The 22,365-nt window shown below is 45.0% G+C and overlaps 1 protein-coding gene across 1 annotated transcript; it reads right to left on the bottom strand.

Annotated features, from left to right (window-relative positions):
• Positions 1-1,865: 1,865 nt before the first annotated feature.
• Positions 1,866-17,817, bottom strand: plppr3a (phospholipid phosphatase related 3a; the record flags this gene model as incomplete). The annotated part of the gene is made up of 8 exons (XM_080750571.1): positions 1,866-2,816; positions 3,379-4,218; positions 6,140-6,313; positions 8,076-8,133; positions 10,515-10,710; positions 13,114-13,243; positions 15,847-16,032; positions 17,737-17,817. 8 exons carry the CDS (start codon positions 17,815-17,817, stop codon positions 1,866-1,868), a joined length of 2,616 nt encoding a protein of 871 aa, XP_080606697.1.
• Positions 17,818-22,365: the final 4,548 nt, after the last annotated feature.

Genomic DNA, 22,365 nt, shown 5'->3' with positions numbered 1-22,365 from the left:
TTTGATCGTGATCTAAAATGAAGCCTCCTTTAGTGGTTTAAACTGTTGGAAGAAGACAGGAAAACAAACTGATGTCTTGAATGATAGCTACCAGATGATTCTTTACACAGTTTAGATGGCCAAAATGTTTAGAGCATCATCGAACCAGATGTAGAAGAACATTGTATAATGCTTTCTTGTTAATCTGTAACGGTTCGCCCCGGCCATCTCAATCACCAATAGACTTTTAGTGTAGTGACATGGATGTGAATTACAGTAGTTAATGTTTTAATGCATAACAGGCATGAAGAGCGATGGTTAGCTAGTTAGCGGTACCCCGCTAATAATGTTAGTACCCAGATGGCCTGAGAGCACATATCTGTGGCAGAGTTGGTGGGTGATGCTACTCGACTAGCAGCCCCTCTATCACCGTTCCCTCATCCTCAGACCTCATCTAACTTGCACAGAAGTGTCCTGATTGGATGGATAAAAGTCCCCTCCCCTGCTGTAATTGGAGGCAGGGGTGCGGGTGAAGGAATGAGGAGGGAAGAGTGCCGTGGCGTTGTTTGTCAAACACACTAATCTCCTTAGTGCTGCTTCAGTCTCCGTGGCAGATTTCACACAAACAAAGAGACAGACAGACAGACAGACAGACAGACAGACAGACAGACTGTGCGAGATCCTCCTCTTCGTTCCATTCCATTCCTCCACACTCCTCCTCATCCTCCCCACCCGCTGTTATTGCCTCCAAAAGCGGATATTTCCTGAGCTGGCCCTCATGGTGGCTGCTGGCACATTACCGGTAGCTCTGCGAACAAAGGTGGAAGTTTGGGATTTGGTTTTTCTTGTTTGTACAGTTGGTTAAAAAGAAGTGAGGTCCCTGCTTCTCTGTGGTGGAGATGGCAGATGAGCTTGTGTGGTTGAACCTGTGGTTTGTACTGTACATGGAACTAACAGGTTTGTTCAGGACGAATCGCATGACTATTTGAACAACTGTGTGTGTGTGTGTGTGTGTGTGTGTGTGTGTGTGTGTGTGTGTGTGTGTGTGTGTGTGTGTGTGTGTGTGTGTGTGGGTGGGTGTGTGGGTGGGTGTGTGTGTGTGTGTGTGTGTGTGTGTGTGTGTACTGTGTGAGAGAGATGGCTGGCTAGCAACCTGAGAACACTGAGGTGGATAAAGAAGTGCTAGTATTGCCTGCGGTTGTTTTTGTCTCCTCTGTCTTGTTTCCGCGCTCAGGGAAGAGTTGATCAAGCGGATAACAGACAGACATTCATTGTGTTCCACAGTCTCTCCTTCCTTTCCCCTTTCTCATGTGCTGTTGTCTGTAAGCGCGACTCTGAGGATACGCAGTGCAGAGCTGTGTTTTTTTTTTCTTTTTTTTTTTAAACGTCTGCCCTTTTGCACTCCTCCTCTCTCTACCTCTCTTCCCCTCCCTGCTCTTGTCTGTTCTTTTCCAGTCAGCTGCGAGGGCCTGTGTGTGTGAGCTGGGCTAAAAGGGTAAAAAGGCTACAAATCCCTTGGTGGTGTGTGTAAGCGTGAGCTGCCGTAACACCTTGCTTCGCAATCCTTCATCTCCTGTCTTTCTGAATGAAGCTGCTTGTTCATGAATGCACTCGAATCATTCCCGTCTCAAAACACTACAAGTGAATGAGTTTCATTTACCATCTCTTCTGAATAGTCTCCCAATGTTTGTTTTTTCTCGCCATCTTGTCGCTCGAAACCTTCTTTTGTCGTAGTTTCACTGGGTCACGAACCCAAAATGTCTTTTAAAAAAAAAAACCCTCTCACATCACAGTCTTCCAGGTACAACTCACACATTCTCTCTCCCGACTCCCCCGACAGCAATATGTAACAACAACCCTCCAGTGTTACGCTGGGTGTGCTCTTATTATAGCATCCTCTCGTTCTGCATGGTCTTGTAGTAGTGCTCCTGCTCGGCATGGCTGTGGGCCGAGGGCCGGCGGGGCAGCGTGGACGACCGGGACAGCGACTGGCCCTGACCGTCCATCAGCAGGTCAGGGTGGGGAGGAGGCGGGAGCATCAGGGAGGGGCAGGACGGCTGAGGGGACGGAGGCCCCATGTGAGAGGAGGAGGAGGGGTGTGGGGGAGGCAGGGGCATGTGAGAGGAGGACGGGTGAGGTGGGGGAGGCAGGGGCATGTGACATGTGGACGGGTGTGGGGGAGGAGGCATCTGGGGGGAGGAGGAGGGATGAGGAGGCGGGGGGAGCGGGGAGGAGCTGCGGTGGTGGGGGGGCGGCGGCAGCGGGGAGGAGGACAGCAGGTGAGGCGGGGGAGGCAGCGGGGCGGAGGAGGCCACGGAGGGGAGGGGTGGGGGAGGCAGCGGGGAGGAGTCTTCCTCCATTCCCCCGCCGCCTCCCCCTCTTCCTCCCCCTCCTCCTCCTCCGCCGCCAGTGGAGGAGGTCGAAGACAGGGAGTCCGTCTTGACGGGGAGGGTCCGGTAGTCGCGGTACTGGCTGACGTTGTCCTGCCTCTGTAGGGCTCCGCGGTGCTTCTCCGCCGCCGCGGCGTCCCCCCCGACCCCGCTCAGCATGTTCCCGCTGATGGTGTTCCTCCACTCCCAGGGCTTGCCGTTGCTGGTGGACACGCGCACCACCGGGTGGTGGGGCGCGTGGGCGTCAATGGTGACGATGCTGGCGATGCTGCCCGGGTTGCTCCCGCCACCCATGCTGTCGGCGCGCTCCGAGGGGATGCGGTAGTATGGCGACTCAGAGCCGTTGGAAGAACCGCCCCCGCAGGAAGAGGCGGAGTCTGATGTCTTGGCGGAGGACGTGGACGTGACCAGTCCGCCGTGGCTCAGCTGCTTGGACATGGCTATGACCTGGGAAGTGAGACGGGACGAATCAGTCTTTTACAACGTGCGTCATGTTGGGAAATGTTTCTTCATCGACGCACTACAACAGCTGAACAACTACTGTGATTTGAGGGGAAGTTTTGTTTAGTTCCCATTTCAGTTCTGACAACTGAAATCTGCTAATTCAGACAGAATTTCTGATATGATATCCCTAGTTTCTACTCTACAGTGCTAATGAAATATAGTTATTATATGCAGTTATACAGATGTAGGATAAATGTCAGAGAGTAACACACTTGTCAAGAACCAGAGTCTGAGAATGTAAATGTCCTGGCAGGCATGAAGGATCACTTAATTAAAAAATACAGCAGTTTAATAAATAACCCCCAAAAATGTTGTTCTGTTTTGATTATCCCATATATCATCATAACTAGATTTGTCAGTACACACACAATGTGGTGCTGAACATGTTTTGACAGCTTTTAAATTTCCCCTCCAGTCAAAAGTCTGGATGCCTGCCAGTTGAAATTAAAGAGTGGCACAGCATGACAAATGACCGTTGGGCAACACTGTAATTATGGTGACTCACCTGCATGATTCTGGGCTGGCCGGGAGGCAGGTTGGGCAAAGTGCTTGGAACACGAGGTGTCGACACAGCGATAGGGCCTGTTCCCGGTTCCTTCTGCCCACCTCCCTCTGTAAGTGACAGCCATTTGGCACGGGTCTTGGCACTCTTGGGGGAGACAGGCGGGGGCCGGAGGGCCTCCTCTGGGATGTGGACCAGTGGGGGGGCCACCACCACCCTGGTCCCTGTGGCCGTGGCGTTGGGTCGGTTGGCCTGCACGGTGGGGTAGAGGGACGAAGGCATCCCCAGTTCTCCTCCCTCGCCTCCTCCTCCTGCCCCTCCTTCCTCTCCCCTGTCTCCCTCAGACGCCTCATCCTCGTCCCGGGAGCTCTGGCTGCGCAGCTCCATGGAGCGCTGTTTCCACTCCGACACCAGCTGCCGAGACCTCTGGGGGTCGAAGGGCACGTGGAAGGTCATGTGACGCTGCACGGTCCCGCCGACTGGCTCATCGGAAGGCGAAATGGGGCTGTTGCCATTGGCAACGCGGGGCAAGGTGTTGCTGAAGGTCACCATGGTTTCCTTACCCATGGGGCCGCGGGGCGCAATGAGCTCCACGTCGGCACTGGCTCTCTTGAGGGAGGCCAGCGACGCCTTCTCCCGCCGGACCTTGCTGCGCCCCCCGTTACCCAGAGCGGCACCCAGCTCCTCCCTGCTCTCGGAGGCCCTCGGGGTCTTCCTGTACAGGGAGTCGTGGCTCCGCTGGGTCAGCACCCGCAGCTGGTCTTTGTGCTTGGCTGGGGAATGTCTGGCATGAATGGGGGCATCTTCCTCTGACGCCTTGAAGTTCCCCACTGCATACACAGCCTGATGGAAGCAGGCAGAGGGGGTAGAAGGGTTAAGAGGGGATATGGAGAAAGGGGGGAGAGAAAGGAAGGGTACAGCGCGGGGAGGTGTGTGAGGGGGGGATTTGTGGGGTGAGAGAGAGAGTTTCAATAGTTTATTTCCATGTCAACCCAGGCTGCCAGGAATCTGTCTTGTTGTTGTGCTCAGGACAGACACACAGGACAGGTCGTTAGGTACACGTGTGAGCAGGGGTGAGAAGAAATGAATGAAAGCAAAAACAGTGCTCAGCATGCTTAATGGGGCGCTGGGCCGTGAAAGTGTATTTTCTTTCATCTAAATTCGAGGGGGAAGAAAATTAGATTTTCTTATTAGCATGATGCATACACAAGAGCATGAGTGAATAGATAGCTTCCTCTTTTTCTTTGGCTTAGACTTAAGTCAGCATGAATCGCTTGCTTTCTCTTTTCATCCTTCAATGGCAGGGAGGAAATGCTCTTTCAAAAGTGCAAGATGAGACAGAAGGAGAGGGAAAGGGAAGAGGAGGATGAAGTGGGGGGAGTATAAAAAATAAAAACAAAAAACAGTGGCAAGTTTATTCTTAAAACCGTGAGAAATCTTTCCAGAGAATTCGTATCAGATTATTCATTCCCTTTTCGCTCCTTCTCTAATAGAAAGAAAGGCTATTTTTGGCCTGTCTTAAAAAAGAAAGAAAAACTCTTGGGAGAGAAAGTGTGGAAGCCACATTGTGAGCTCAGGGAAGAACAGCAGTGTTTGTTAGCACAGGCTGTGTGATACATTGTGAGGTAATGCTGAGAACAGCAGCCATTGTTAGCACAGGCTGTGATACTGCTGAGATATGAGGACTGTGAAGATTCATCCAAAGAAAAAAAAGTCAAGTTCCAATGGGAGAAGTGGATCTTTCCATGTTTACTCTGTGACTTCAACTGCACAATACGGTACTGACTGCAACATAATAAAGTCCCACCAGACAACAACAACACGTGCCAGTGTTAGAACTACGTAGTCAAGTCGCTTGTGTAATTTTGTTCAAATTTTCGGGGGATTAGGAAAACTATATATTTTTTGAAACTTCAGAGTATAACAAATCAGGAAATCCCTAGGGGAATTTTTGACAGCTGCTGAAAGTTTGGGTCCCACTCACTTACTATACACTATACTATAAAGGAAAGAAATACCCCCAAAAGATCTGCTTCAAGTAGCATGTGAGGGGTCAAACCAGGGGTTTTTAATGATTCTGAATCCAGTGCAAGCATTTGTTTTGCATGAAAAACATTCCTTGGCGAAAAGTGATGACTCATCACTAAACCATAGTTTTGTGGGGCTGCTTTTAGCCCAAGGAATGTTTTTCACGCAAAACAAATGCTTGCAATGGATTCAGAATAATTAAAAAACCCTAATTTGATCCTTCACATGCTACTTAAAGCAGATTTTTGGGGGGTATTTTTTCCTTTATAGTATAGTGCATAGTAAGTGAATGAGACCCAAACTTTCAGCAGCTGTAAAGAATTCCCCTAGTGATTTTGCAAATGGAATCATGGATTTTCTGATTTGTTATAGTTTTCCTAATCCCCAAATCTCTTAACAAACCTTAATTTTTGGACATATTGAACTGGACTAACATGGCTGCATGCACGCAGCCAGACCAGAAATGATAATAAATTAATAATAAATGCTGAACACAGGCAGTATGATAATCATGTAAATGTCTTAATGATATTATTTTTGTTTTACAAACACACAGTCATGATTACCCTTCTTTGAACTGTACACACACGCACACATGCCCGCACACACACCTGCACACGCACCTGCACACACACACACACACACACACACACACACACACACACACACACACACACACACACACACACACACACACACACACACATAGAGCACACATAGAGGTTATGTCACTGACCAGGTAGACGCCGATACCGGCTCCTATAAGGTATCCCACATACACATCTATGGCGTGGCTGCGGTGCTGAGTGATCTGTGTCAGTCCTGCCAGGCCTGCTGCCATACAGAAGGAAAACACCAGCAATGGCTTCAGCAGCTTGGTGGTGCTGCTGATGCACACATTGAAATACATCTGCAGAGGGGAAGATGGAGAGGAAAAAAAACATATTAAGTCTGATTTGTACTTGCGTACTTGTCGGTGTCTTGTGCTGAAAATTGCCGATCTACAGTACAAGCTGTTATGAGCCTGTAGAACTGCTATATGTGGCACAGGACACTGTTGCACGACGAGTATGAATTACAAAGTTGGAGAAAGACAGAAAAAGACATGAGACAGACAAATAAATGTACAATGGTTGTACACTGATGCATTACATACATACAGACAGTGGAAGTTGCAACTGCAGTACAATTACTAAGAAAAAACAACAACATTGAGACATTGACATCAATAGCAGTATCGACTTCCACCGTTCATCTCTTTATTGTGGATTTCAGAAAGCTCCCTAGACCCTAGACCCAATTTCCAGTGGGAAAATATCTCTCATTGTATTGCAACTGTGTGAAACCACCAGAAATGTTTCTTAAACACACAGGATGTCTACAATCCACATGTATCTAAATTCATATCACTCCAACATACTTTATTTAGATGTTTTGTCCAATTCGTCCCTTGTTACCGCTCAACAGAAAGAGAAATGAAACAGACAGCGTAGAGTGCATGCAATACAAACCAATGCAAGGGGGGAGGAACCCACCGGCAGCATCACAGTGGTGTAAAGTACAGTAACTAAGTACTGTACTTAAGTACTGTACTTAAGTAGTACAATGTTGAGGTACTTTTACTTTACTAGAGTATTTCCCATTTCCACTACATCTTATAGGCAAATATTGTACTTTCACTCCATTACGATTATTAGAAAACTCTATTTACTAGTTACTTTGCAGATGTAAATTATGATATTCAGACATACATTAACCACATCGGCTATTTTCAAATAGCCTAGGTATAAAATAAGGCTACTATTTTATACCTAGGCTATTTGAAAATAGCCGATCTACAAGCTCATATTTTCAAACTTACTTTTACATTTTGATGCCAATATTTCATACTTTTACCCAAGTACATTTTGAATTCTTTACTTTTATTGCAGTATTGATACTTAGGCCTATGTGCTGCTACTGCTGCTCTGCTTTGTACATGTACAGTTTTGACAGCACGTCTCAACTCAAACAAACCAGCTTCTTTCCTCCCTTCTCTCCCTCCCTCTCCTCCTCCCCGCCCGACAGTCAGTCCGCCGAGGCTTAATGAGCCCACACAGGGGCTCTGCGAGGCGGCAGTGACGTCTCCAGTGGCTAACGATAGCCACTAGCACCGTAGGAGGGCTAACTTGCTGAGAGATGACTGTGCGTGCAGCTCTGCTCAGAGTCAGTGCACTGGGAACACAGTGGCCAAGCAACCAGGGGGCGTAGCACTTGAGGTTATCACTGGCTGCAACACAGTTCAGTATTTAATGAGGTATTTACATGGTTCTTTGGCCCTTGGATAGCTTGTGCTTTCCAGTTATTTCATCAGCCTGTGGAATGGATGCTTTATTTCTTAGATAGTACAATGTAGAGAGACAGGAAACCAACAGACACATGCAAGACAAGAACGGGAGTCGGACTCAAAATCGCCTGAGCCACCAGGCACCCTGACCCCTGGGATAGCCCTGATACCTAACGAGCCCGCTGACTAAAGCACTAAATAGCCAATTAAAATAACATTTGAATGATCTGTTCTATTTGGTTTGCTCAGTGTGAGAGAGAGATACAGGCAGGTTAAACACGCCACACAGACCCGTCACATCATGCGTCACAAACAAAAAGACAAGCAACATGCAGGAAGTGCTTACGGAAATATAGACAGCAGCGAAGCCAGAGAGCGTTGCATGCTGGGACGGAAATGTTTTCCTGAGAGGAGAGAGGGAGAGAAAAGAGAGAGTGTGAGGGGTGAGAGATTGAGCAGACAGGGAGATTTATGCTCATATATTGGTGATCTGCTCGTGTGTGTCGTCTGCAGGAGGGTGTGTGGGCAATCTCTGAACATGAACCAAACTGGCATGCAATCGCTTTTTGTTTGTGATTTTTAATGGGGGTATTCAACACAAAATACCGGTACCTATCTGCCATTGTGTATCCTCATGCTGTGTATGCGAGTGTCTGTGCATTTGTGTGTGCGTGTGTGTGTGTGTGTGTGTGTGTGTGTGTGTGTGTGTGTGTGTGTGTGTGTGTGTGTTTAAGTGCATGCGTGCGTGCACATCTGTGTGTGCGTGCGTGCGTGCGGGCATATGTGTGTGTGCGTGAGTTCATGCGTGTCAAGGGGAATGTTTGTCCTTGGATTTGTGAATTAATATGCATAAATAATAATGGAAAGGATATTGGTGAAATGAAATGTGAGAGAGATGGGGACCGAGATACTCATTAAGATTCTGTGTGTGTTATAAAAAAATGAATCACTAATCTGTCCAACGCGCTCTATTGAATATCTGTTTGTGTGTCAGACTCAGTGGATATAAGCAGAATATTCATCTATTGTCTTGTGTGCGTCAACATATAATTAGGGCTATCCTCTCATAGTCAATTCATCAATGAATTGGACGGTTTGGTTTTAGTCAACCAAGACTTTGTTAGTTGATTAGTCATAGTCAGATTTTCCATGCACATTCTTGTGAACCCTAGATATAACCCCTTAATTCTGCCAGTTTATAATTAACAATAGCCAGCCCATTCTTACCCCCTCTGCTTCACCCTCCCGACGCGTTCCCAACTCACTTTCTGCTTCACCCGTGCGACGCTTTGGAACGTTTACAGCGTCTACGGTCAGACGAGAACAGAACGAGAACGGAGAGTCTTCGCACCGTTCGCCGCGGCGACTCGGTTGCTACCGCTCCCTCGGCGGCGGCTCCCGGGGCTCATCGGCGCCTGAGACGGCGCGGCTCCGTCGTTTATAGTGGCGTGAACAGTAACGTCGGGTGGCTGGTAAACCCTTCATAGCGGTATCGAATCTCGCTTCGGGAACAACTTTTTTTTCTTTCTTCTTAGACTACTGGCCATACCCAATTCGTCCAACCCTTGACACAGTAGGCATACCCAATGCGTCCCCTCGTCCGACGCAGTACAGTACTTGACAAGGCGTCGGTTGTATGACGCTTTAAAGGTGAGAATATGTTGCAATAGCCAGTAGTCATTGTGAAATCAACACTAAAATGTTCAGTTCTCAATTTACCTCACCAATCTGTATCAGTTTTATAGATTAGTTGATTAAACCAACTAATCGATTAGTTGACAAATTTGGTAAGACTGTATGTTAAGGTCGGTCTATAATGCATTATAAGTGCATTTATAATGCATTATAATGCACTTATAAGGCTTTATAATAACACTCATTATAGATCTGTATTAATATGCATTAAAAATAGAACAAAGACACTTTATAACTGACAACGTTATGGTAATTATTAGCTTACATAAGCCTTATAAGTGCATTATAAGGCATAATAATGTACTTATAATGCATTATAAGCATATACAGTCTTACCAAATCTTTAGTTGATGACAGCCCTACATATATTAGATCAGACATTATGAATAAGTGGCTCAATTCAATGCATCAATATTGAATCACTCCCTTTTACATGCAGTGCTTAGACCACACAGGAACACTGGACGGCACTGCGTGTGCACAGATGCATGTATATTATGTAATTTGTTTGTGTGCATGTGTGCATACATTAATGCGGTGTAAATGGGGTTGTCTCCAACTCTCCATTTTGTATGTGTGAGTATCTCTCTATCAATACCATTACGGCATAATCTCACCCTGTCTATGTGTTTTGTCTATTATTGCTGTTTTTATAACTATTACATTTTTCCATATGCACATATACCCATGCCCATGATGCCAACTTTTGTGCCCATATATGGAGCAGACTGATTTCTTCGTGCCTGATGCCATGAGCTCAGGTTAGACAAAACACTATTTGGGCGTAGCTGCATTGGGAACCTCTTATATGCTTATGGCTGAGGCATGGTGACATGATGGTGACGTCATCGGTCTGCCTGCCAGCTGGCAGTCCTGCCTTAAACCAATTTTAATATAGGATTACAATGGACAGTATAAAATACTCTGTCTGCCATAAAGATTGGTTAAAAAAGTTCTAGATTGCAGCTTTAATGGGAAAATATTTATGTATTATGTATGTGTATGTCTGAAGCTGTGAATAGACTTTTATTTGTGCGGTTATCCAGCATATGTGTATGAAACACTTACAGTATAAGTGCATGCGTCTCACCTAGCTGACATGATTGCGTACTGGTCCTTCCCCATACAGATGTTGTGCGTGATATAGGCATTGTTGTCACATGACACTCCCGGGGCAGTGTAATTGGGCTGGCAGACGGTGAGGAAGAAAGGGGAGTGGTAGCCGGTAGCCAACTGGATGACATCTGTCACCAGAGCTGTTGCTAGGAGACCAAATACATGAACACCTGGGAGATGAGACGGAGACGGAGAGGGAGAGGGAGAGAGAGGGAGAAGGGAGAGGGCAGGTGGGAGAAAACATGTCAGTCAGTTAGTGAGGCAAGCAATTGAACAGAAAGCCTCTGGCGGTTTTGACACATTGTGCTGCTGTGCATTTATTGACACCTATTGGTCTTATGAAACTTTTTTCTTCTCAGTATGTCTTTATTTTTTTACCCCATCTCTCTGTGTCTCACTGTGTGCAGAGCATAACAGGCATTTCTTTCGTCTTCTTTAACCTTCTTGGTTTGGTGCGGGGGTTGAATTCCTCTTTTTATTAGACTATTAGCGTCTACTCACCCAAGATAACCTTTTACTGCTGCACTTTGTTGAGGTGCAGTTTGAAACCTCATTCTCTTGCAATATAATAGGCAAAAGCCACACATTCAATAATGCAAACACCACTTCTTCTATTCGACTACATTGACCTGCAGAGGGGTGCACAGCAAACTCTCCCATGATGATTTATCAGTGGTGGTTATTTGGAGTTGTCCGGCTGATTTGAGAGTTGTTTGTGAGAGCGGATATGGATCTGGACTGGAGTGGTTGTGGGGCCCCCAGCTCAGTTTCACTATCAGATGGATTTATATAACACTCTGATATAAGTCCATTATTACGCTCTGTGCGTCGGCAACTTAACCTTGAGGATATTGCTTTGCAGCGAGAGAGAGAGAGAGACGGTGGAGAGAACAAGTCAAAGTCACGGTTAGAAAGGCAAGCAAATGAACGGAAAGCCTCTGGTGGATTCTGTACATCGGGCTGTCATTCATTATAATTACCTCAGTCTGTTTATCTGTATTTAACATTTAAACTCTATTTCTCTCTCTCTCTCTCTTTCACAAAGTATAGCAATGACAATGAATGAATACCACTCCATGCACAGTTCTTAAGAAATGGCCACTCAAAACGATGGTTTAGTGATGAGTCATCAATTTTCACAGTCTTTTGGGGTCCGTTTTTAGCCCAAGGAATGTTTTTCATGCAAAACAAATGTTTGCAATGGATTCAGAATAATTAAAAACCCCTAGTTTGACCCCTCACATCCCACTTAAAGCAGATTTCTTTTCAGTAATTTTTTCCTTTATATTGTAGTGTATAGTAAGTGAAGGTAGGTAGGTCGTTTTCAAAACTTTGCCCCGATGGGATTCCTTGGGACTTTCTTTCCCTCACTAAGGACATAATGAGGATACAGAATCAGTTGAGTTTGCTACTATTGCAATTTGTTTGAGGTTTTTTCATATAATGACTGGACTACAATGTTGACCAAGAGCGAGGTCAAAAGTGAGGGGTAGAGGCAGAGAGAAGGCCCGGCAGAGTGAGTCAAAGTCAAGGTGCAGAAAGCAAGATCCTCAAGGTGCTTATACACATGATCCTGTCATTCCTTTCACCAGCCTGCTGAAACAACCTTCAGTAACCATCCCACGCTTTGTGTTGGGACCATTATAAAGCCTCTTCACAAACAGTGCAATTTTGTCAAATTGAATTAATTAGGTTACACTTTCCACTTGCAAAGTTCATCTTCTGCACAGCAGTATACAATGCCAATTTCATTCTTGGTCACCCTTCATGTAATCCATGTAATTAGCTTTTTTTCCCCCCCTATTCTGAAAAGGTATAGTTGAAAAGATGACAGCTCGAGGGTTGAACTGACTGAAATCACTTAATACTTCATATTTTCTGCTAATCTTAATATATTTTCCTCAAGGACCTCTTGGGTCTTGTAGATAATAGATCTATAATAATACGGTAGGTAAGGGTATCCATTATGGTTCAAGTACGACAACTGAATGGGTCTAGATTAATGCAGCACAAAGGGGATTGATGAAATATAGTGATAACACATAGCAAGAAAGCAAAACGATCCAGTTACACAACATGAGCAGGTGAGATAAAATCCTCGTGGGGATTCCATAAAGGAAACACTCAGTGTCAGAGGCCACTCTTCCATCTCCTCAAGAAATATGGAAACACCTATTACTACTCGGCAGTCAGAGTCATCTGAAAACCTCATGAAATATTGAAGCAGGGTCACGGTGCGCTGACCACTCTCCTGTCAGAAATAAATGAATAAATAAATAAATAAAAGGCCGACATCAGTTGAATGCTTGAGTAGCGAAACTGAAGTATAACCCTTCTCCTGTCCTGGCATAACGTTGTTGACAGAAGGGAGTCAATAACACCAGATAACAGCAACTTTTTGTTGATATCAACTTTATTCTCAAGCCACCTATCCTCCCCCCTCCGAAGTTAAGACTACTGCTGATTGCTATCCCAGGACAGTCTACTGCGCTGGCCTCTCTGTCTACTGCCCCAGCCCTCCCACCGATCGATCACCATTATTGACAGAACATTTCACCAGTTGTCAGACATACCCACAAAGCGCACTGTTCTCCGCAGGAAGGAGTTGAAGTTGCAGCCTCCAGCGTTGATGCTGCCCTCTGATTTGGGACAGCTCTTCAGTCTGGACTGCATACAGTACATCACACCTTCTCCCATCATGATCTTTAGAGAGCGAAAGAGAGAAGAATGTGGGGAGAGGTATTATTGCATAGATATTGTTGCTGTCGTGCAGACACCTCCTATTTCCATTTTCTAACTTTTTGTGTTTTTTCGTAAACGTATGTCCTACTTGATCATACATAAAAGCATCAAAGGTAGCAGATCAACAAGCTTGAAACGTGGCGGGTACGGCACATTTTGAGCTTGTAGATCCGCTACTTTTGCTACTTTTGAATTTGAATCTTGAAAAGTAACAGTTTGACATACTGTTTGAGGTTTCCACCCCACAGAGACCATATCCTGTTTTCACCCCTCCTTTTATACACAAGAGAGACATTTGTCCCTCCTTTTCCTAAGACACCTTGGCTAACACTCCCAGTGTCATTGTAGGCTATGTACTGTTTGCTTATCCACAAATGCTACGTGTGTTATTTACAGTAGATAGCTATCTGTCGTGCGCTCTATTTACTTGACCATGTACCCTTTCATCTGTTGACTAGGGTTCCAGTCGCTCTGTATAAGCGCATCTGCAAAATTGTTAAAAGAGCTATATTCTCTTCATATATTGCATATTTCTTTTTTCTAATACAGACAGACAGAGAAATAAAAATGAGATGAGAGTAAGTAAGAGTTTTATTAATATTTAATAGATTGAATAGACTTCATTTCCCTATCAAGGTCTGCGGTGATACAGAAAAGACGAGATAAAGATGAAATGAGCGAAAGAGAATAATAATGAGAATGATAATAATGTTGAATGTCCTCGTGATTATTTTTTTACTCGTCTTGATGTATGGTGAGAGAGGGAGCGAAAGACAGAGAGAGGTCCTATTGAGTAGTGATCAGTTCCAATCAAGTTGATAGATGAGAGGTGGAGAGGTCCGCTTGTTTCCATGCTGCTGATGGATTAGTGTGTGTGTGTGTGTGTGTGTGTGTGTGTGTGTGTGTGTGTGTGTGTGTGTGTGTGTGTGTGTGTGTGTGTGTGTGTGTTATTGATCAGAGGGTCTGTGGTGTGTGTGTGTGTGTGTGTGTGTGTGTGTGAGAGAGAGAGATTGGTGTGCAAGGCAATGTCAGGTGTGTGTTTATCAGTGTCCATCGATCGCTATGCATGAAGTGAGATTGAATTTGCCTTGAGTGTTAGAGAATGCATATGTCTGCATGTTTGAGGGACCAACATGTGTATGTGTGTGTGTGTGTGTGTGTGTATGTTTTTGTAATGTGTAGCTGTGTGTCTACACAGTATCTCTTATCCCCTGTGTGCTGTGCATGCTTCCCTGATATATCATGGCCATGGACAAGCATTTGTGCCATTTGTACTTCGTAATTCTGTGCATGTGTCAGTGGTGGACGTGTGCACGTGTGCATCCTGACAGGGGTTCTCAAACCTTTTCAGCTTGAGATCCAAAGAGAGATATTTGGTGTTTTCCTGCGACCCAAACCCAGAATTTTAAATTAATCACATAACAGTTCTAAATGTTTTGAACATTTCTGAAATTCAACCACAATTTTTTGTTATTTTTTTTATTTCTTTGCAGGAAAGGAAAGAAATCCAATGTTACCTAATTTCTTTCCACAGTGTGAGCAAACACTCAACCCCCCTGAGAATTACTTAAGCAACTGCTGAACAACATCTGACATGTGCACTGTGTACTATGGTCACCTTGACACCACCTGTCCAACACCTTGGATCATGACAAGTTCTATGGCTTAATCAAAGAAATATATCTAAATCAGTATAGTTTTTGCATGTCCATTCATTGCCTTTATACTGTATGAGAATACAAGTATTTTAGATTAATAAATGTTAATAAAATGGTCTCACAAATTTTAAATTGCTTATGTCTACATAAAGAGCAAAAGCAATACATTCTGAGACTACAAAATAACAATGCATTGACTAATCCTTCGATAATTCGCAAAATCTCTGAGACCAATCGACTTAAAACTCTGCGTTTGTAAGGCAGAGGACCCAGGGCCCAGGGGAGTGATGCGCTGAGTGGGAAGTACTGTATTTTTGGAGCATGTTCCATACACGGCAATATATGCAAAAGTCGATGCGAGTTTTGGGAGTTTTGCCACAGCCGGAGCACACACAGGAGCACGTTGGACAAATCTTATAGCCGCACTAATGTTTGCAGTTGCCAGGATGGTAACTTTTCTGGTGAAGATTTGTTGTGTCTCTCGTCTTAGTTTCCACCAACTGATGGTCAGATAGCTACACTATACAGTATGTACCGGTATGTGGTCTAAGCTCTGTGTGTGTGTGTGTGTGTGTGTGTGTGTGTGTGTGTGTGTGTGTGTGTGTGTGTGTGTGTGTGTGTGTGTGTGTGTGTGTGTGCGCGCGTGCCCGCGCGCGCGAGCGTGTGTGTGTAATGATGTAGGTGAAGATCTACACTCTAGACCTAATAGTTTCTACAACACACAAGTCTATCTACTGTACTGTATATATCCTGTTATTGCGCTACTCAGATTTGTTATGCACGACACATTCCAGAGGTGTGCAGAGTTGCTGGGAAACCGAAATGGGCTGCAACCCTATATTGGGAAACACTGGTATGTGTGTGTGTGTGTGTGTGTGTGTGCATGCGTGTGTGTGTCTGGCTTACGGAGGCAGCCGGCCCGGCGAAGGCCAAGCTGAGCAGCATCAGGAGAGGGATGAGCTCATCTCCTGTCTCCACGTAGGGCATAGAGAGGTCGCGGTCATGGCAACGGTACCCCACCATCGCCGGGGACAACACATCTGTCAGCTCCAAGAAGTACAGAGACACCAGAGAGGACAGGACGATAGGGAGCTACACACACACACACACACACACACACACACACACACAAGGACAAAGAGTGACTAGAATTTAATATTAGTGTGTGTATAGAGGAAACGTGATTTATCCATCTAACCTCTCTTTCTCTCTCACACACGCATGCACGCACGCACGCACGCACGCACGCACGCACGCACACATGCACGCACGCACGCACGCACGCACGCACGCACACACACACACACACACACACACAGACACACACACACACACACACACACAAAGAGAAGAGTGATACCATTTACAGACCATACCAGTGGTCTAACACACTGTATCTTTAGAAATATTCTTTTGAATACGTTTTCAAACAAATGAACACATCTAACAAATTCCATAAAGAAAATATCGAACTATTAATTTACCGAATGTCTGTTCGTCGTCTGTCTGCAGGCTGACATCGCTGATACTAAACAGTGTCGCCACCATGGTAACAATACCCAACTCGCATCAACAAAGCCCAACTGACATCACTGACTGACATCACTACAGTGCCCAAATTTGGACATGACATCACAGACTGGCCTGGACAAGGAACACCATATATGGGTATAAAGGAGTGCCAGCCAGACAGAAAAATACAACGGGTATTGCACAACTGGACATCAATGGTGACTGTTCTGCCCAACAGGCACCGGTCTGGGTTCTCCAACATTACTTCTGAGACTATTCTGAGACTCCTACATTCAATCCCTCATCGCACACCCTTGGGCACAGGACTAATAATTAAGAAGTCATGAAAATAGCTGATCTACAAGCTCTCAGCGTGGCGCAAGCTTGTAGATCTGCTATTTTGACCAGTTTGGGTCCCGGGCGAATGTCTAATTTCTCTTTTGGGTCACGGCCAAAAAGATTTTGGAACCACTGGTCTAACATTACTGTGCTGGTTTGGTCTATGGGGAAGCCATTGTTTTCCATTCATTTCGCTATGAAATCAACTTGTTTAAACTTACTTACAGTAGGTAGGAAAATAGGACTATGTAATTGTGCCACTATTGTTTGCCAAAATTAGGTTAGCGTTGCGTCTTATGTCTAGACAAAAACAGTCCCCGGTGAAAACATTGATTTACGAGCAAAGTTGTAATCGAGTACGACAGCCACAACCTATAAAATGAAGCAATTAACGGTGTACGAAACACAGTATGACTGAAGCTGTGAGGACTAGACATTGTTTAGAATTATATGGTCCTTTAGGAGTGATTAGTCCAGTCATCAATGTGCATACGCAAACACGCACGCACGCACGCACGGACGCACACAGACACACAGTGTGATTATTTGCACAAAATGAAGTTATTGATCCAGGACATACAGTGATTCTTACACTAACAGTGATTCAGAGCATTGAAATAGTGAATCATCATTCCTTCCCTTAGTCACTCCATCTGTTGTCTCACCACATGCACACGCATTCACGCGCGGACGCACACACAGACAGACAGACAGACAGACATGCATGCTTTTGTGCACACAGCAGCAATACACAACCACTTATACATTATACTGTACTGAGACAATAACACAACATCTTTGGCAGTTTCTCTCTCTCTCTCTCCCTCCCACACACGCACGCACGCACGCACGCACGCACGCACGCACGCTCGCACGCACGCACGCACGCACGCACGCACGCACACACACACACACACACACACACACACACACACACACACACACCTCTACAAAGTAGAAGCAGGGAAGTAGTGTCATGCTGTCTTTGGACTGTTTCCTCTTTGCTTTGTTTTTGGGGGACGTCATCTTGGGGTGGGACCAGTCACAACCTGTAGGCACAACAGTAAAGATGGACATTAAAGACGGTTACACATTATATTCCCTATTGATAGACTGCACACACACATTGTACATGTAACAGTTTCATAGTCACTGTTGATAGTCTGTATACTGGTTATCAGACCACATGCAGATGTATAGAGTCAGTCTATTTATCGTATTTTATTTGGTCTTATTCAACCATGATGGATTCCTCGAAAACACCCGTCCATTATTCTGGTCATACCGATATTGGCCTTCTAATGTGTGAGTGGGCTGTGTTTTTTCCAATTACTTTTTTTTCCTTTTTTTTTATATACTAGAAGCTGGGCCGCCCTTCGGGCGGCCCAGCGTCTAGTCGGCGACCTGGCCAACTCGGGAACGATGTAAATAGAGAATGAATGCCCCGCCCTTTAATGCAAACCCCATTATACCTGTTGTCATAGGACCCGTTTTGACCATCTGTTTGCCTGTGTCCATTTATGCCCATATATGGAGATATCTGTATCTGTCTGTCTGTCGGCGTCCATTTTATGTCCATATATGGAGATCACTGCAGATATAGTTCTGGGTCCATTTTATGCCCATATGCCCATATATGGAGATATCTGTCTATTTGCGTCCATTTTATGCCTGCCCCACCCTTTAATGCAAACCCCAATATACCTGTTGTCATAGGACCCGTTTTGACCATCTGTTAGCCTTTGTCCCCACCCTTTAATGCAAACCCCAATATACCTGTTGTCATAGGACCCGTTTTGACCATCTGTTTGCGATTGTCCCCTTATGCCCATATATGGAGATCTCTGCACACACAGTACCGGTTGCGGAAAACTCTGATGTCAGACATCAGTTCCGCATACGGGCATCCATTTTATGCCCATATATGGAGAACGTGGGAAGAATGGTTTAGAGATACTCGGATTACATACATACATACACATTCACATATGGAGATCTTTGACCATCTGTTTGCCTGTGTCCATTTATGCCCATATATGGAGATATCTGTATTTGTCTGTCTGCATCCATTTTATGCCCATATATGGAGATCTATGCAGACACAGTGCCAGTTCCGGAAAATCCTGATGTCAGACATCAGAATCCGAACCTTTCGTGCTGGTTCCAGAAAATCGTGTATCGGGTCGGGTCGAGGCCGAGCACTGCACTACCTGCTGCGGTGGGGAACGCACGTGCCGAATTTGAAATAGGGAATGAATGCCCCACCCTTTAATGCAAACCCCATGAATGCCCCACCCTTTAATGCAAACCCCAATATACCTGTTGTCATAGGACCCGTTTTGACCATCTGTTTGTCTTTGTCCACTTATGCCCATATATGAAGATCTCTGCACACACAGTACCAGTTGCGGAAAACTCTGATGTCAGACTTTATGCCCATATCTGGAGAACGCGCGTGCCGGTGGGAAGAAGGGTTCTCGAGATACGCGGATTACATACATAATACATACACATTCACAGAGATTTTGTGTTGACTCATGTGGCGTACGTGATGTCAGAGCCTTTTATGAAGTGATGTCACAATGACTCAGCGCTTGCGCCGATTTCCTCCGGAACAGCCTGATGTCAACAATCAGCTCCGCATAAGGAGATTCCGAACGTTTCGCGCCGGTTTCGGAAAACCGCGAGTCGGGTCGGGTCGAGGCCCGGCACTGCACTCCGCGCGGCGGCGGGGAACGCGCGTGCCGAATCTGAAGCCGGTGGGACGAACGGTTCTCGAGATACGCGGATTACAAACAAACAGACAGAGATTTGTCGCATTTATAGATAGATATTTTTGGAAAATGAAAAAGTATAATCAAATGGAGAAAAAAAGATAAGTCTGAGAGTTAACTCTCTTAGTATTCATTCAGAGAGTGTAAACATCTACTTTGTATCTTTTCTGTACTGAGAAAATAATAAAAGCCAAGAGGGAGACCACATAATGTGAGGGACACTTCAATCTTTGGTGCAGTAAAGTGTGGCTGTGTTGTTTTGCCGTATTATTAAACCCATATACTTTGTTGTTCTCAATGTTCATGAAGATTAGGCACGGCCTATCTTGGAGCTCAGCTCAGCTCACATAATTTATATTACACATATAAAATATGCAATTATAGTCTTTTGAAGAATAGGCTATTTGTTATTGATGTAATGTCTGCAATACAACACGTACACAAACATGTGGATACACAAATGCACACAGACATTAAAAATGTATTATGTAGAATTTTGTTATTGCTTTGCTGCACGCACGCACGCACGCATGAAGGCACGCACGCATGATACGCACACACACACACACACACACACACACACACACACACACACACACACACACACACACACACACACACACACACACACACACACAAAACGAAAGATAGTTACTGTAAGTATCAGCGCTAGTATGATCTGCAGTATTGCCCGAGGGGCTTAATGGTAACATGTTTGTAGAACACTGATGCTCTCAGACAGTGTTGTTAATATATCATGTTCGCTGTTTTGCTGTATTGCCTGAGGGGCTTAAAGCAATACTTGATACTTCCCCCCAAAAATGATGTTCTTTCTATCAATTACTCAACACATGAAGCCTCGGATACATGGAGAATCTTTGTTTGCGTTGCATTCCTTTATGGTGAATGAAGATTCGGAAAACAAAGACTGTCTGTCCGTCAGTCTGTCTGTCCCTCACACATCACGTCACACTTTTGCCTCATTTCTCACATGGCCCTCTTCTAGCGCCACCATGAGGCTGATTCTTGCTAAACCCTTTTTTGGACACTGCTCCTACAAATGTTGCCCTAAAATCACGCAAATCGGTACACAGTATGTCTACACTCATGTCATCAACATGGATCTGTCCCATTTAGCGCCACCATCAGGCAGACTTTTTCAAACACATTTTCGGACACTGATCCTACAGATTTTGCCCTAATATCACGCAAGGCGGTACACAGTATGTCTAGAGTCACGTCATCAACATGGATCTGTCCCATTAAGCGCCACCATCAGGCCGATTTTTACATGCGACCTGACGGTCGCTTATCTCCCTATTAGGGAGTCTTACTGGTGTACAGCACTTTAGAAACAGATTTTTGATGACATTTTGCTGTTGTTAATATTGAGCCCCTATTTTCCTTCAATGCATCGTGTATTTGTGTATTGAAAGGCTTCACAGGGGAGTAATCGACAGAAACAATTTGTAAGACTGTATAGTTGGGTCTATAATGCATTATATACATAGTGGTTACAGTGTCTGCCCTGAGATTGAGAGGTTGGGGTTTGATCCCCGACCAGGTCATAGCAAAGACTCTAAAATGGGATCCAATGCTTCTCTGCTTGGTACTCAGCATCAAGGGTTGGATTGGGGGTAAGTCCCTGCGACATATTAGCATCATGTCCAGGGGGTGTACTTGTAGTACATCAAGCTGCCTCACGCTACAGAAACTGGAGATAGGCTCCTGCCCCATGGGCCTCATGGCTCGGCAATTCTAGGGGTGAATTATTCGTTTAATGTGGAGATGTTCTCAGTGTTGTAAATACTAGACCTACTCGGGAACGATGCAATTCAGGAATGATTCAAGTTGGAAATGCATGCCACACCTAGTTATGCAATACCCGTTGTACCCGTTATCCGAGTACCCATCTGTCTGTATCCATTTTATGTTTGCCAGACCCATGAAATGGGTAGGCCTACATAAGCAAATGTCTGTCCGGGTTTTCTATATAAAGGGTATATATGATGATGACATGATGATGACATGCCTACAAAAGGCATGATGTCATAAATGATGATGACAGACAGGGGGTCTGGCACAACCAGGTTGACCTGGTCTAGTTGCCAGACCCATGAAATGGGTAGGCCTACATAAGCAAATGTCGGTCTGTCCGGGTTTTCTATATAAAGGGTATATATGATGATGACATGATGATGACATGCCTACAAAAGGCATGATGTCATAAATGATGATGACAGACAGGGGGTCTGGCACAACCAGGTTGACCTGGTCTAGTTTTTTTTGCATGAACTACAGATGCACACACAGAGTTTCAGAGATTTTGTGCATTTATAGTAGGTTAACATGTTGGGCCGTTAATAACATGGTTATGTGAAGATATTCACAGTGTTGTAACGTGTTGGCTGTTCTGAAAACGTTAACAACATGGTGACTTGGATAAGCATTCAGTGTTGTAAATACTGTATTACACCAGTAAGACTCTCCCGATTCGGAGGATAAGCGACCGTCAGGTCGCATACACAAACTTTAGAATGCAATCGTAGCCAATCAGGAGGGAATATGGGAAATGGGACAGATCCATGTTGATGACATCATTTTAGACATACTGTGTAACGCTTTGCGTGATTTTAGATCAAGATCTGTAGGAGCAGTGTCCAAAAATGTGTTTTGCAAAGATTGACCTCATGGTGGCGCTAGAAGAGGGCTCTGCTATTGGAAATAGATAAGATCAAATAAATAAAGGTTATAAAATGTACTTCAGGTAGTTGCTAATGTAACACCCAGGATTGGAAAA

The sequence above is a fragment of the Nannobrachium achirus genome, assembly GCF_963921795.1.
Source record: "Nannobrachium achirus genome assembly, chromosome: 20".
NCBI classification, from domain to species: domain Eukaryota; kingdom Metazoa; phylum Chordata; class Actinopteri; order Myctophiformes; family Myctophidae; genus Nannobrachium; species Nannobrachium achirus.
The sequence above is the reverse complement of the archived record's forward strand: the minus strand, read 5'-3'. Positions and strand labels throughout refer to the sequence as shown.